The sequence below is a fragment of the Tachysurus fulvidraco genome, chromosome 23 (genome assembly GCF_022655615.1).
Source record: "Tachysurus fulvidraco isolate hzauxx_2018 chromosome 23, HZAU_PFXX_2.0, whole genome shotgun sequence".
Lineage (NCBI taxonomy): Eukaryota > Metazoa > Chordata > Actinopteri > Siluriformes > Bagridae > Tachysurus > Tachysurus fulvidraco.
Window position 1 is genome coordinate 12,521,715 of NC_062540.1, and position 15,714 is coordinate 12,537,428.

The 15,714-nt window shown below is 36.9% G+C and overlaps 2 protein-coding genes across 3 annotated transcripts; both read left to right on the forward strand.

Annotated features, from left to right (window-relative positions):
* Positions 1-542: 542 nt before the first annotated feature.
* arhgef3l (Rho guanine nucleotide exchange factor (GEF) 3, like) lies at positions 543-9,146 on the forward strand. 2 transcript variants are annotated; one of them, XM_027170358.2, is made up of 13 exons: positions 543-756; positions 1,070-1,127; positions 1,235-1,297; positions 2,065-2,106; positions 2,198-2,305; positions 2,618-2,782; positions 4,174-4,236; positions 4,321-4,417; positions 5,356-5,432; positions 5,585-5,842; positions 6,602-6,772; positions 6,907-7,099; positions 8,133-9,146. In XM_027170358.2, the coding sequence occupies exons 1-13, from the start codon at positions 710-712 to the stop codon at positions 8,369-8,371; spliced, it is 1,581 nt and encodes a 526-aa protein (XP_027026159.1). In that variant the 5' UTR covers positions 543-709; the 3' UTR covers positions 8,372-9,146. The 2 variants fall into 2 exon arrangements, with proteins under 2 accessions (XP_027026159.1, XP_027026160.1); XM_027170359.2 differs by lacking the exon at positions 1,235-1,297.
* A 710-nt stretch (positions 9,147-9,856) lies between these two features.
* usp21 (ubiquitin specific peptidase 21) lies at positions 9,857-15,714 on the forward strand. Its single transcript, XM_027170360.2, has 12 exons — positions 9,857-10,042; positions 11,137-11,190; positions 11,273-11,390; positions 11,716-11,830; positions 12,536-12,658; positions 12,804-12,868; positions 13,515-13,618; positions 13,704-13,790; positions 13,881-13,959; positions 14,064-14,171; positions 14,647-14,761; positions 15,150-15,714. Exons 1-12 carry the CDS (start codon positions 9,908-9,910, stop codon positions 15,238-15,240), a joined length of 1,194 nt encoding a protein of 397 aa, XP_027026161.1. The 5' UTR covers positions 9,857-9,907; the 3' UTR covers positions 15,241-15,714.

A 15,714-nucleotide genomic window follows, 5' to 3' on the forward strand; every position in this document is an offset into this window, starting at 1 on the left:
TTAATATGCAACTGTGTATGGGGGAAATGAAGAGTTATAACATTTAAAAATTACTTGGTGGTTTAATGTGATTATGTTGGTATAGTGTGCAAATTCAGCGGGCGCCAAATGAGTGGCACCTCTTCCTGTTTTAGATTACTGAACCCATTTAACAGGAAAAAAAAACGTTTGGGGGGTTTATCAGTATAATGTACAGTAAAAGAAACCTGTTTGGTACTTGTATACTGGTATACTTGTATTGCCTTATTATTTCACGTGAATACACAACAACCTAGAAGAGAAAAAAAGTAAAAATTTCTGTAAAAAATTAGACACTGATGTTTTTTGTAATGTCATGTACATAAATCTCCCTAATAATTCTACATTAGCAAGTGACCTCATTTCTACTAAGTGAATCACTATATTCGAGTTCCTCATATGTTTACTACACCATTTGTAATTTGTGTTACAAAGGCAGTTTTTTGGACGAGGTCTAAATCTGTTGTGTGTTAACAGGAAGCAAGAACTTCTTTATGTACAGGATGTGGCTTCTGACATGTAAGAGGAAGAGAGGAGGTGTAGATTTGGTAGCGCACACCAAAAAAAAAAAAAGTCTGCTCTCTTACTTTCCCCGAAGAGGTGGGACAGGTGTTTGTCAGACCCAGAGGGCTGAAGAAATAGCATTTTGATCGTGTTTAGATCTTAACACTCCAGAAAATCCAAAAATGTTATGAAAGAGACAAAGATGGAGCTTGACGAGACGGAGACCAATTCCTGGTAAAGCTGGTTATTTTCCGTACCAATTCTTTTGTGTTTTTATTGTTTGATTGTTTGTTTGTTTATTCTTTGTAATTAATTTCCTGTTTTTTTTTTTTTAGTTTTTTTTTATTTGGTTTCCTATATATTTTGCATACATTGAACTAGATTATTAGTTTATAGCATTTTACTTCATGTTTTTGTTCTTTTGTACTCGCACTTCTCTAATGTATATGAAGTGTTGCCATTTTGACGGTCAGGTTTTACATTAATGTGATGTTTGAAGGACTAACTTGTTTAGTCATAATATCTAACATTTTGGGAATATTTTAAGGTCTCCCGTAACAAGAGACAGACTCCTGACATGTGCCAACCTTTCTGATTTCGCAGGGGTAAGTTGCTTTTATTCTAGATAAACCATACAGCAAACTTTGGAGGTTAGGAATTATTTTGGAGCTTTTGAGGCAAATCAATATGTTGACTGTTACTTTCTGAGCAGAAGAAAAGGAAACAGGACCCAAGCAGCGATGCTGAATTTTCAGCTCGATCCTCAGAAGACTATGTGAGTTTTTCTTTAAACTAGCATAGACTTTCAGTATATCTGCTGAAATGAAGAGATTTGCTCAGCTTCTAACTCCTAACTTGTGAAATACATTGCAAAGGTTTTGAAGCTTTACTACAATTTAAAACATTAGTTCAATACGTGGGATTCAATTTCCACTGTATTTCTATTTTTTGATCATTATTATTTCAAATCCTCCTTATATAGACAGAATAGATGCTCTCGGTTTCCGTCAGTTACAAGTTGCCTTTTGCTTTGCGACGGAAGTTTAGGCCACAGACCTTGCTTCCGAGGCCAGGTGACTGTGTGATTATCAGCAAATCATTTTTTTGTGTTTTTTTTCCCCCCTTCCTAACCCACCATCTTAATTCTACATCAAATAATCAAATATCTTTAAATAAGAAATGTTTTTCGGAGTAACAGACGCAAGGAATTAAGCTGTTATCTCATATTTCTCAGTATGAAAATGCCATTTTACAATTCAGCTTCCTGTGTCATACCGGAAAGAGGCCTCTCCATATTCACAGCTCAGCTCTCTGCTGTTTCTGTTATCTCTTGCAGCGTTACACTCTCTTACCATCTCTTCACCACAGAAACACCATCGCACAACCTCATGTGTTCTTGTTTCTTTCCATAATTATCAGCACATCTGCACTGTTCAGTGAGCAGTGGTTGGTGTTTATAGTGTAATAGATACTGTGTATGTAAAGAAATCTTTGAGAATCAGTGAAAAGTGTTAAAAGTGAACCAAATTTTGTTTCTTTCAGGATGATGATGACTTTCCCATCGATCCCCCGCTTGACAACGAGGTACGATTAGACGATGTGTGTAAAATGCGTAGTTAAGCCAGAACCTCAAACGTGGAGTACTAATTCTGTTCTCATCTTGTTTGAATGGTAGGGACCTTCTCACAAGAGGGTTAAACCAGTGGACAGAAGTAGTGGAGTTACGGGTATTATAGCTCCAGTGAAAACCCCTGCACTGAAACGGTTGGGACAGTCCATCCAGGTACACCATATATATTACATGCATTACATTACATACATATTTCTGAAACTTTTATTTGACTTAATTACAGTGAAAATAAGCAAAAGATACTTTCATTTTACAGATAATCTTTATTCTAATCTATCTTAAAAAAAGGTTGCAGTGTGTACAATATATTTTGAGAAAAAAAATACAAATAGTGGGCTATTACAGTTATCTATTAAGTTATTATAGAATGTTTTTTTCCCCTTTACTACATGCTATTTGACCATTTTTATTTTTAGATGAAAAAAAAAACAACCTGAACAAATGCTTGTCTGTTTATAACCTCAGCGGTCCATCAGCTTCCGTACAGAAGCAAGGCCGATGCCACCGATGGCGATTCGAAATCGTCAGAAAGCTTCTTCTTTTCCACGACGACGCAGCAGCCAGCTGTGGAGTGACACTGTGGACAGCCTGAGCCAGGATCTTAGTGCCAAAGAGATTAAGAGACAAGAGGTAGGACGGGACATACCGCTAATTTTCCAGTAGTAGAAAATTAATTTGTTTTGGAGGAACAGGGTTAATAATTATGAGGTGACAATTTTTTTCTTCAGTTTTCCATTTAGCACTAGTTACTCCATTTTGCCAAATCTTTAATGGGCTGCTGGGGATACATTAAGGCTATATCACTAAAGGATGTGTGTTACGAAACAGGAAGTAGCCAAGCTGGCTGTGAGGCCTTGTTCTCTTTTTCAGATTTTGTCAGAGAGCAGCTCTACCTTTTAGCAAAAGCAGCCCTCTTCATTGGTTTGTGTTTACGGCCGCACTTTTTAAATAGCCTTTAATTCTGCTGCTTTTTTGAGTATTTGAGAACATTCCGAATTCCTGGAATTTTCACACACAACTGACTATAGAGTTTATAGAGAATATGGTGAGAAAGAAAAAACAGTGAGTAAGCAATGTTTCTGTTGGTGGAAATATTTGGTAGATGAGAAAAACCAAATGAAAATATGGTAACTTTTACAATAGTGCACAAAACATCAACCGGTGAGGTGGATGGGCTACAACAAAAGCTCACACCTGACAGCCAGTAGCAAGAATCCGAGGCACAGGCTTATATAAACTTGCTTGTATTTTTTTCCCAGTATTTAACTGTCTAGTTTGGATAAGTCTGTGCCTAATTATCTGAGTTAGTACTGACTACGTGTCAGCTCAGACCAGACTGGTCATTCATCTCTGAACTCTCTCATCAGTACAGTGTTTCAGCCTGTAGACTGTCTAATCACAGGATGTATTTTTTTTCTTTTACACCATTCTATATAAGACTCTAGTCACTGTTGTGTGTAAAACTTTAGGAACCAGTTTGTGTGTGAGAGTTTCTAAAATACTCAAGCCAGCCCATTTGTTTGCCACAACTATGCCACAGGTTAAACCACATAAATGACAATTTTCCCCATTCTGATGTATGACGTAAACATGAACCTGAAGCTCTTCACCCGTATCTGCATTAATACACTTCAGAGAAGAAAAAGCTCTACTCCCTATTGGATCCTGCAAATAAAACTTAGTCTAAAGTGTGCTCCTGTTAGTTCTAATCTTTCATGGTGAGACAAAACAACACACTGATGTAGCATCACATCATTATTTTCATGAATCCTTCCACCTGCTGCACACGATCATAGACGAATGAGCTATTAATAGGTGTATTAATGATCCTGGATGTTGGACAATTACTCCATATTAAGGCATATGAAGTGATGTGGAAACAGTGACTTGTTTAAATAAATTGATCGGACATTTTAGTTAAATTAAGTTACTTGATATTTTTACGTTCTTGACTTTCTTGACATGTACTTTGGAATTTTGACTCGTCCTGTGGTCTAGCTAATGCCTTTTGTGTTACACAGGTGATCTATGAAATGACACAAGGAGAGAAGCAGTTAATAGAAGACCTCAATTTGGTTAAAAAGGTTTGTTGGGTACCATAGTCACGTGTTGTAATTCATCTCCTGCTTGTGCCCTGATGCTTAATGCCTTGTCCTCTGCGGTTCCAGGTTTACTATGAGCCAATGCTGAAACTGGACATCATGACAGAAAGTGAACTGGGGCAGATTTTTGGGACTCTCGATTCTCTGATTCCTCTCCATGAAGGTGTGTTGGTACACAGGTGAAGCCTGTGCTAGAGATTAAAGCAGCATTATAGGTTTTAAAGGAAAAAAAAATAGAATTGTAATGTTTTGAAGATTATCCACAAACAAAATCATTATAAAAGTTCTTGGTCTACAGCCTTGATTTGAAAAAGGCAGTGTGTTATAACATGTCTATGTCAATTAAAAGAAGTGCGATGTTTTAACAAGTTATAACAGAACCGTAATCTACCAGTGGATGGTCATTATTATATACGCGAGCGCTCTTTAGCAGAAACAAATGAGACTGTTGACAGTTCTAAAGGCAATGGACTGGAATACGAATCATTCGTAGTGCTTTTAATTATTTTTTGCTACACACCGACTGCATGCTCCATTCTGATTGGTCAGAAGATGTTGGTTACTTTTTACAAATATTAATGCGCTGGTTCTGAAAACAAAAAAGAAACTGTGCATTCATATGTTTATTTGTTTAATATATTCTTATGTTCATTCTAAGATTTTCTGTGATGGTAATGCATCTGCTCTTCCAATGAACTTTATGGTTTCTTATTTACTTGCTCAGTTTTAATAAATAAAAATGATAAAATCCTGTTTTCTTTTATAAAAGAAAAAAATGCAGATGTTGGCCAATCGCTGTGACGGGTCATGCTGCTTTTGAAAAATAATTGATTTCAGGGTGGCATCCCAACACACAGTTGCTGATCTCTGTCGTTTATTTCTTACATATCTCATTAATAAAGAGAATAATTAATAAAGACCTTTAATTTCATATAATGTAAATTAATTTCCACTAATGAATATTTTAACATTTAACGATTAACCCCATTCCTGTGACACCTAGCAGCACCTAGCATATTTCTTATTCTTTTTTTTTTTTATATGAAAGGTGTATAAACCTTTGTACTTGACTTTATTTTATTAATGTATTTGTGCTTACAGAGTTTTTGGCTCGTCTGGAAGGGCTACGAGGGTCGGAGAAGACGGTGGGAGAGGTTGGGCCGACCCTGCTGGACTGGGTAAGACTTGTCAGGCTTTTATAAAGAAAATGTCAGGCTTTTATAAAGAAACAGACCTTTCAAAAGAAGGTGATGGATAGTTTTCCTTACTGTTAGGATATTTTTGTGGATTTTTGCAGACAGCTCTGACTACATTATGCTTTCTTTTTTAGTTCCCATGCCTGGATGCCTATATCACTTACTGCTGTAACCAAGTAGGTGCCAAAGCTCTGCTAGACCAAAAAAAGCAGGTACGGCGTGTTGAGGAGTTCCTCCGCTTGTGCCAAGAGTCATCCTTCAGCAGGAAGTTGGACTTGTGGAACTTCTTGGATCTGCCACGTAGTCGCCTTGTGAAGTATCCACTACTTCTGAAAGAGATCCAGAAGAGTACGCCACATGATCACCCTGATGAGGACACGCTGCCTCAGGCCGTAAGTTCCTTTCAAAACCAACCTGCGGTGAATATGAAGGATACAAAAAAATGATTGGGAATGAATATATATAACGCGTTAAAAAGAGATACAGAGGAACAAATTCACTACGGGATGGCTTTTTACAGGACTCGTATATTTACAACTTTTATTTATTCATCCTTATTATTAATTATTTATATTTATTTATTTATTTATTTATTTATTTATTTATTCAACTGCCTGGTCTGAGCTAAGGGTTAGGTTTAAATTTGGCCACTAGATTGAACCTACTAAATTCATTTAAAAATATTGATTTCAAATATGTGTATAAAATATAAATATAAAGTACATCTCTAGTTGTACAGTTCACAATTGTGTGATTTAGCTGAGTTTGAAATGTATTTATTTGTCACATACATTATAGGACAGTGAAATTCTTCACATATCTCAAAGTTTTGGAAGTCAGAGCATAGGGTCAGCCATGACACAGCATCCCTGCAGCAGTGAGGGTTAAGGGCGTTGCTCAAGGGTCCAACAGTGATGGCTTGGCAGTATTGGGGCTTGTACAACGATCCTCAAGTAAACTCCCCAGAGCCTTAACTGCTTGAGCCACCACCATTATGCTGTAGGCCATGTCCATTTTGGGTTAAATATGAACACACATGCAGATCTTTAGAGCACTGACATTGTATTACATCCCTAATGAATACCTAGGGATATTGCTCGTTTTATATTTAGCACACAAAGTAAACATCCTCTATTTACCTATGTATCTAGATGGAGCTTATCCAGAGCATCATTACCGAAGTTAACCGCAAGACCGGCGAAGCTGAGTGTCAGTTTTACAAACGAAGTCTGTGTTACCCAGAGGAGGGTCAAAGAGTTCCAGAGATTCATGCCTCACGCTTTCTCTACTGCCATGGAGAACTCAAGAGCACCAAAGGACAGGTGAATACAATCTTCTCATACTTTCTATTATTCATAAGTTTATTCACTCATAATCCCTTGCATCATAAGGTGCTCCTGCTGTAAATACCTATTTTTCTTTTCTTTTCTTCTTCACCACCTGTTCATCATTGCAGAAGCTGCACGTCTTCTTGTTCGAGCTGGTGCTGGTTTTGACTCGCCCAGTCATGCAGGACAAGGAAGGCATGGTACAGTTCCAGGTTTACCGTCAGCCCTTACCTGCTGCCCAAATTCTCCTGGAGGACCTGCCTGATGGAGAGGCCAGCAGTTCTGGATCCTTCCGTGGAGCCTTCACTGGCAACGACAAAGGTAAAACGTACAGTATGTTTGTTTCTACAAACATATCTGTTTGTATCAGATGTTTGTATCTTCATAATACAGGGACATCGGAACGCAGGTGTATAAGTAGGTGAAGTCTGACTCACCTGGAGCAATGATGTAGAAATGGTGTACAAGTGTGCGGTCTGCGTGAGATTCCACCAGTGAGGTTTTTTTTTTAGTATAAAGCTGTAATTATAGAGTTTCTTTTTAAAGATGGTGGAGATCATAGTCTGTATGTTGACTTTTATACCTCAGCACTGCTGAATTTTCTAACAATTAAATATTGATTCATTCCAGTAATAGCGTGCCTCAGATAGCAGCGATGACTAAAAAGCTAATCACGTTAGCAAGCTTGTTTCAATATTGTTTTAATATAGTTTACACGAGACATTTTTTGTACTCTAAGCTTTTATTACACATTTTATGGAGAATGTGCCAGTGTCAGTGCTTTGTAACTGTCAGAAGTTTCCATTTTCATTTCTGGGGGTTTTGTGGTTTCTCAGTCACATGACAAACTGCATTTTCTTTTTTTTTTTTTGAAGTTTTTCTTTAACTTCAAAAGAGCAAAAGGAGGTTGGTCAGGGAATTGTGAGGAATTTAAAGTTATCGCAATAATGTGACTATTAAGGGCTAAAAGGTTTGATGGATCATTTTATTTATTTACTGTTAGTCTTGCAAAATGTATATGGTATAAGAGGAATACACCATTTTCGGATGTGCTGTTACTGGAAAATATTACAATTTGATAAAAGTTTGTAATGACATCATGTTGATTGTTTTCCTTTAGCAGTATGCTTTCTGTTGTATTCCTTACATGGTTCAATTTAGTACATTGTATTTACTGTTACTGAGGCATAAAACTGAATTTTGTATATTTTCTGCTACACAGCTTATATTTGCATATCACTCTAAGACATAAACAGCCATTTATTACTGTGCATCATCATGCTCATGGACTTGTTCAGCCGCATCGCTTCCATTCTAATAATATCTTTCTCTCTCATCCTCTCATCACCCTCAGTGAAGAACTGCTTCCGTGTGAGCAGCAGGGGGCGCTCAAAGGCTCAGTCCCATAGCCTGCAGGCCAACGACTCCTTCAACAAGCAGCAGTGGATTTCCTGCCTTCGCCAAGCCATCATCCAATCACGAGACAGAGATGCTCAGGCCAGCCAATCCAAGCCACCCCTAGACCTTGAGCCCCCACTTGAACACATCGCTGAACTCAGCCTGAATTCTGATGTGGAGATGATAGACACATAGGTCAGGGGTGACATCACTTTACAAGGAACATGCTAAAGTCCCTGGTCATTACAGTTGCACACACCTTTCATTCAAGGAACTGATGAAGTTTACAAACTTTCTTAATATCAAACCAAAGGGTATTTATATGACTGGTTCTGATCTTCAAGGCACAATGCTGTGTTCCTCTGATCCAACCCTGCTGTTTGGAGAATGTGTAAAGTGATTTCCAGTTAAACCCTGAGCTCATTCCTGGGTTCTATGTAGCTTGTAGACTTTTCATTAAATCTCACAAACAGTAATTTGAATAGTATGATAATGATATATAAATAATGCATTATGCATGTAGTGACTGCTTGTGATAGCATCTGATGTTGAATGTGAATTCCATTACAGAAATAATAAAACAAGACATTTTTATTATAACTGTTATTTTATTTTATATTTTATATAACTGGACTCCTCTCTGTTAAACTGACAGTTTTCATGTGATGTTGGTTTTCAACTAATACAGTGTGGCAGAGATGGTGCTATTCACTAACTTTTGTTGATTGTAAACTACATACATGAAAAAGTGTAAGTGCTATAATAAAAAGAAATGTAACTTATAGCAGCAAGGTAGGGGTTTCAAAATAATGTCAATGTCCAGAATAATGTCAATGTCCATCATTTATAATTGCAAATGTTGAAATATTAGCAATGAATGTTATGTTTATGCTGTGTATATCATTACCTTCATACTGTAACTGCCCTTTAATACTTTTTTTTTTATTTTTGAAATCTGTATTGTATCACATATCTGGATCCTCTGATTTATTTGGTTGTTTAATCTTCTTGTACTTGTTCGGACTCCACACTTCTTCACTTCACATTTGGAAATAAGTTGGTCATGGCAGAACATTTCCACAACAGTCTCTAATGGTAAAGTAATGGGGGATGCAACCTTTGGCACTGTTATAGCACAGACTAATGTCAACTGTGGATTTAAAGTGTCCCAGCTCCTAAAAGGAGATGTAGCTAAATATAGACACTCCTACAAAGAGACATGAACGATTAATGGCGATTAAAGGTTTACTGGTCTGAAGTGTGTAGTGAGAGTGGGATAGATTTATAGACTTAGGCTTACTTATGGAATAGAGAGCCTTTACAAACCAAGGTAAAGACGACAACTATACTTTTGGAAATAAGATTTTATTCCATCCAGCATTGGAGAGCGACTGTTAGTTTGTTTGAGGTTTGTGTAAGTATTTGTTCTGTAGCGTTAAAATAGCTGACCAGTTAAAGTGTTTTTGAATGTAAACATCTATGAATTAATGTGATGAAAGCAAAGGAAAAAAATGAAGGAACTATAAAAGAAATTATAGTCTAGCCTAATTGGCTGCTGTGATGTATTTAAAAGAAAGTCACATACTCTTTTGTTGTAATGCAGCTGGTTCGTGTCACGTTTATTTTATTTATCAGTTGGAATCTTTATGTAATAAAAAAATAATGTAAGTTGTCTCTCAAATTTGTCTTGTGCACAAATTTCATAGTGTAAGTATAGTGTATAATGGCTCAATGCTGAGAACTCGGATGGATACCACATGCCAGTCCCTATGTCGCTCGCTGGTGAGCCAAAATGAAAACATAGACATCTCTCAGTCGGTGCTCTACACCTCCCTCATGGGCTTGTTGCTGGTGGCTGACAAAGAGGTGAGATGTTTAGTGTTTTAATGGGAATATATTCAATGTTAGGCTATAATTTACATCTTATACAACAGTGCTGTGGAATTCTTATGAAATCCCAGTTTTATGTAAACTTAATAACGTAAATACCGGTCAGTAAAATTTACATCTTTAGTTTTCCGAGGAGTTTGTGCTTTCTTGTGATTCTCTGTTTTTTTTACAAATTGACCATTTTTGTATATTATTAACATCAAGAGAGAGAAAAATGGAGAGGAAAGGCCGACTGTAGCTGCTCTAACATACAGTGGGATGAAAATGTTTCTGTCTGGATTTTTTATTTTCAATTGAGCACCAAGGGTTTCATTACAACTGATGATATCAGCGACAAACACCTTGAATGAAAAGTAGAGCCTTAAAAATCTTTTTATGAATTTCAAAATGTCTCAAAATTTGGTTTATCCCCATTTTTTATTTTAATGACAGTGTTCACTCAAACTGAGATGCCATGATTATGATTATCCATGTTGGCTCAAATCCATCATAAAGTTTTCTGGACACATGCTTCAGTGCTCTAGAAATTGTGCCATGTCCTGAATATTGAGTTGCACTTTGCACTTTTTGGTGTGTTGTCTATTCTTTACTTATTTAACTTATTTAATTATTTGGCATATTTAAATTTACTGGGTTCTCCAGGACATGAGGGGATCCCTGGTCTAGTCTCGGTCTAACTGGACGGTTTTCTTATTCTGTTTAATCTGCAAATGTTTCAGCTCCTCATCACTCAATCACATTTTTAGTTTAATCGCATTAAACTCCTATTACTGTGTTAATGCCAAAATGCCATGAACATGTGTATAGACCCACTCAAAGCTGCTGCATTACTGTCTGAACTAGATAGATTCGTTTTGTTTGTTAACCTCTATAACCTCCACAAGCATGTTTTTCCTGTACTTAATAGGATTAGAGATGTTAGAACAGTACACTCCCTGAAGAGGTTTAGCCTGGCAGGATATTTTGAGAGGGTTTCTAATGAGGGAGAATAAAATTAACTTTAATTTGTTCGTCTATACCTACACAAATGATCATTTGAATAGTTTTCATTTGCAATATTCATCTTACAGAGAGAGATAAAGCTGGGCAATGGACAAGCTGGGCTGCATAATACCGGGAACACAGTATGTTACAGTACACAAAATGTTTAGACAGTTCTTTCATATTGCAGGATTTTTCCTTACTATTGTTGTGGTTCACTTGCAGTGTTTCCTGAATGCCATTTTGCAGTGTCTCTCCCACACTCAGGGGCTTAGAGACTACTGTCTGAGTAAAACCTACCTCCAGGACATGTACTCCAGTCAAGAGCCAGAGTTGATGAATGGTGAGTTTATTGTTCCTTATGTTACTTCATTGGGCACTTTGGATTTTCAGTGCGTCACACACCTGCCTCACAGTTTACACAAGTATGAGACGTTCTGAAAAATGAAGTGTGTGATAACCATAGAACCAATTTCAACAGATATACATTTCTGTAAATAAAGGTTGTTTTTTGTTAGATAAAGGTGAAATTCAATATATTCGATTTCTGAAATCGCACTGCATATGTTCTTCAGTTCAATCAGAGCATACTGTGTCTGATATAAAGCTGTCTCATCTTCACATTATGGCTTTTTCTGATATATCTATGTCCACCAATACTTTTCCAGAATTCACCAAAGTTTTGGAAGAGCTGTGGTGCACAGACGAAGGAAAAAGGGTGGTGAATCCTAAACGTTTCTACCATGTCTTTAAAGAGGCTTTGCCTTGCTTCAGTGGATACAGGTTGGCACAGCAGTAATTTATTCTAATACTTGTTGATTTCAAATGAACACATTCACAGTAATAACTACAAATGTTGCAGTAGCATCACTACAATATCTGTAATATCTGAGATAGTAAGTAAGGAGTTTTTACATACATTTTATCCATTTATAGACAATGACAATAATGGTGGAATGACCTCAAAACACGTTACTTCCTGTTATTCTAGAAGAACAGCTAAAAACAGTCATCCCCTCACCAGCCTCTATTTGTTCCCTCTCTTGAAGTTGCAGCTTGACGTGTTACAGAGAAACCGCAAAACTCTCCATCCTGAAGAGCTGCCAGAAAATGCACAGCTTTACTTCTGACTAATATACAGCACTGACATTGGAGAGTCATTCCAAAAAATGCTACATAAATGTCAGCATATCAATGACTACACATTTTTCAGTGCATTCCAACATACAAGGTCCTAAGTATATTGTTACTATAGACCTGATAACTATTCAGAAAAAGTGCATTAAATAAACCACCAGACTTCAGTTATGCTCTAATGTTATGCTACTCTAGAAAATGAATCAACAACTTCTGACCTATCAGAATCAAGCGCTCCACAGAACAGTGATATAAAGTCACATACATGGCCGTGTATTTTATATAATATGGTTATATATTTTACAGGATCGTAATTATACAGATAATGAAAATTCTCCCTCCTTCTGACAGTCAACAGGATGCTCATGAGTTCTTGCGATTCCTTTTGAACCGGTTACATACAGAAATCAACCGCCGACCCACTCATCGCACTGCCACTGCTAACACACCTGAGCCCAGCTACAATCGATTAAGGTACACACACACACACACACACACACACACACACACACACACACACACACACACACACACACACACACAAAAGTTCTGATTTAAAAGAAGCAACAGCTATTCAGCTTTATAGTCCTGCAAATCCTACACTAACTCTTCCAACTAGAATTTCAGAAGAAGCAGCTGCTATGTGGAAGAAATACATGGACAAGGATGACAGTATAATTGTAGGTAAGCATGACTATCAGTGTAACATAGTTTACACTGTATCATACTTTTTTCACATTATTTTTAAGTGCAGCTTGCAATGTGTGAAATTGTTTCTAGTGTGTGAAACGCAAAAAATATACCTTAGAACATTTCTGATATTAGTCTCTAGTTTGCTTTAAGGCTTCTGTTGATGTTTTTACACCTCCTCTGCAACATCCATATATTCTTTTGCACATCTTGCGTTGTTCACTCACACTTCTGACAAAAACATCTGGTATATGCAGAAAAAGACTATACGTATTTTGCTAAATTGAGGCAGAGTTTTCCTTCCGTTGAACCTTTCAAACAATTCAACTTACAAAAAGCTTTTGTATTTAAGAACATTAATGGGAATTAAGATTTGTGAACATAATTAAAGCATAATTCCATTTTTCATGGAATATAGTCACTTTTAATGAACAATTTGGAATTTTTTGATATATTATAAAATTTCCAAAAAGTATAAAAGCTGTAATATGTGGGCTGGAAAAATGTGACCAGATGCAAAAAATGAGGAAATAGCAAGATCTGTTGCATGGAAATCACAATAAATGTGCAACAAATCAAGTTTTTTTTTTAAACAATACGATTATTGTCAGTCTAGAATAAGTTCTCTGTTTTGTCACAGATTTGTTCTCTGGACAGCTGCGTAGCTCACTGCACTGCTCGGTCTGCTCACACTACTCCAACACATTTGACGTGTTCTGTGATCTGTCTCTGCCTATCCCAAAGGTAACTCACAAGCCCTGGATTGAGCCTTGTCTGGGACATGTGTAGACCTGACTTTCACCTTTTTTCCCACCCTGTGCTGTTTTAGACGAGTGACTCCAGAGCAGCTGTGACCCTCCGGGAATGTTTGGATTTGTTCTCACACGTGGAAAAACTCAGTGAAGAAAATTCACCTGTAGGTAAAGAGCAGGAGGCTTCAAGTTCGTCTGCAGGGACGATGTTGATGGACATGCTTAATTAATGTCATTCATTTTCTGTACTTTAGATGTGTGAGAAGTGTAATCGTTGCACAGAGACCACAAAAAGTCTAACCATCCAGAGATTTCCTAAAATCCTGGTGATACGTATCCTTTACACTTATGTACTGGATATAATAATGGCAGTAACACGAGTGATGAATATAACAAGGCTAAAGATTCTCCATAGAATTTACACTTAACTGTCTTAGAATTAAAACGCTTTACAGCATCGAGGTGTTCTATTCGGAAAAGTACAGTACCGGTGTCTTTCCCTCTAACGGATCTTGACTTGGGAACATATGGACCGAGTGATTGTGGTGAGTATACTTATTGTATAAGAACCAAAAGCTGTTCGGAGGACAAAAAACAGGTGTGAAGCAAAAGGTGTGATATGATATGACTCATCAAACTAGACACTTGGGGATTTAAGAATTTGTAGATTTTCTTAAGTATTTCTCTTGTTTATGGTCAGATAAGTCGATTCCCATTGCACCAGTAGAATGAAGCACCACTATACTGGTGAAATGTACACACTCTCAAATGAATCTTTCCAACATCTTATTGAATCTATTCACAAAAAAAGGGTTGGGGTTGAGGGGGTTTGTGCATAGCTAAATAAAAGATTTGCATCCTTATAACCAGTTTATCCCATTGCACCAGCGGAATGGAGCACTGCTATACTGCTGAAATGGGATAAACTGGTTAAGGGGATGCAAATCGTGCACTGAGACAGAACTACATTTATATTATTTTAAAAGGCAATGTAACAGATTCATATTCTTCTGTGTTTAGGCCCAGTACTGTATGATCTATACGCTCTATGTGACCACACTGGCACTGTGAACATGGGTCACTACACAGCTGTCTGTCAGGATAAAGGAGGTTGGTGCTGCTATAATGACTCATGGTGAGTGGAAGACTTTTTCCACTATGCTGCAATACGCAGTTTCACAAATATTGTCATGTTATTGCACATCTCTTTCACAGAGATATTCCATCTCACGTAGGAAACATATGACACGTGATAATATTAGGTGTGTCTGATCAGTAATGCATGACATTTTGAATATACTAAAAGGTAAATAACAAGGTGTACCAGTATAAGAAACCAGAATTATCCATATAGCAAATATACAAATACATGTGCATTTGTTTTGATACGTCTAAAGTTATAGTTAAATAACACCATTCTGGTGTAGATTTTGCTCTGAAATGTCTTTTTAATAACTAATGATTACAGCTATTTAGGTTTTGTTTAACTGTATTTAAAGCTTCTGTGCTGTTTGTTCTCATAGTGTTACCCAAATATCTGTGGACCAGCTTCAGTCCAGTCAGGCCTATCTTCTCTTCTACACACTTAAAAACAACATGGCCTCCAGGAAATGAATCTCTTTTTAGACTTTAGGACAAGACCTTAGAGGGCAATTCCACTCCTACGGAAATGAAGTTTGTGTTCACAGACCTTCATCAGAAACATGGTTTTCAATGAAAGTGAAGGACACTGAATTGCCAGCAAAACTGTTTGTTATATTCAAAGTACTTTTTGTAGTTATAAATATGTTTGTTAAATAAACATTTTAAAGTAATTCATTACAATTTCTTTAACATTGTGTGACTAGTGACACTTTTTTTGTTAAAAACATTTTGCATCACAAAAATCTATAAAAGGTGATGAATCCATAAAACTCTACATCTCTTTTTTGTTCAAGTAAACCCATGCTTATGCATTAGATTAGAAGTCTGCAGATGAACAATAATTTAAGAAAAGCACAATTTAGTCAGCAAGTTTGTCATGTGTAAAGATCTCTCTCTCTCTCTCTCTCTCTCTCTCTCTCTCTCTCTCTCTCACACACACACACA

Coding starts and splice junctions, on each gene's coding strand:
- arhgef3l (XM_027170358.2), top strand. CDS start 710: ATGAAAGAGACAAAGATGGAGCTTGACGAGACGGAGACCAATTCCTG. Junction 1,128..1,234: donor ACCTTTCTGATTTCGCAGGG/GTAAGTTGCTTT, acceptor CTTTCTGAGCAG/AAGAAAAGGAAACAGGACCC. Junction 7,100..8,132: donor CTTCACTGGCAACGACAAAG/GTAAAACGTACA, acceptor CATCACCCTCAG/TGAAGAACTGCTTCCGTGTG.
- usp21 (XM_027170360.2), top strand. CDS start 9,908: ATGCTGAGAACTCGGATGGATACCACATGCCAGTCCCTATGTCGCTCG. Junction 12,659..12,803: donor CCCAGCTACAATCGATTAAG/GTACACACACAC, acceptor TCTTCCAACTAG/AATTTCAGAAGAAGCAGCTG. Junction 13,791..13,880: donor TCAGTGAAGAAAATTCACCT/GTAGGTAAAGAG, acceptor TCTGTACTTTAG/ATGTGTGAGAAGTGTAATCG.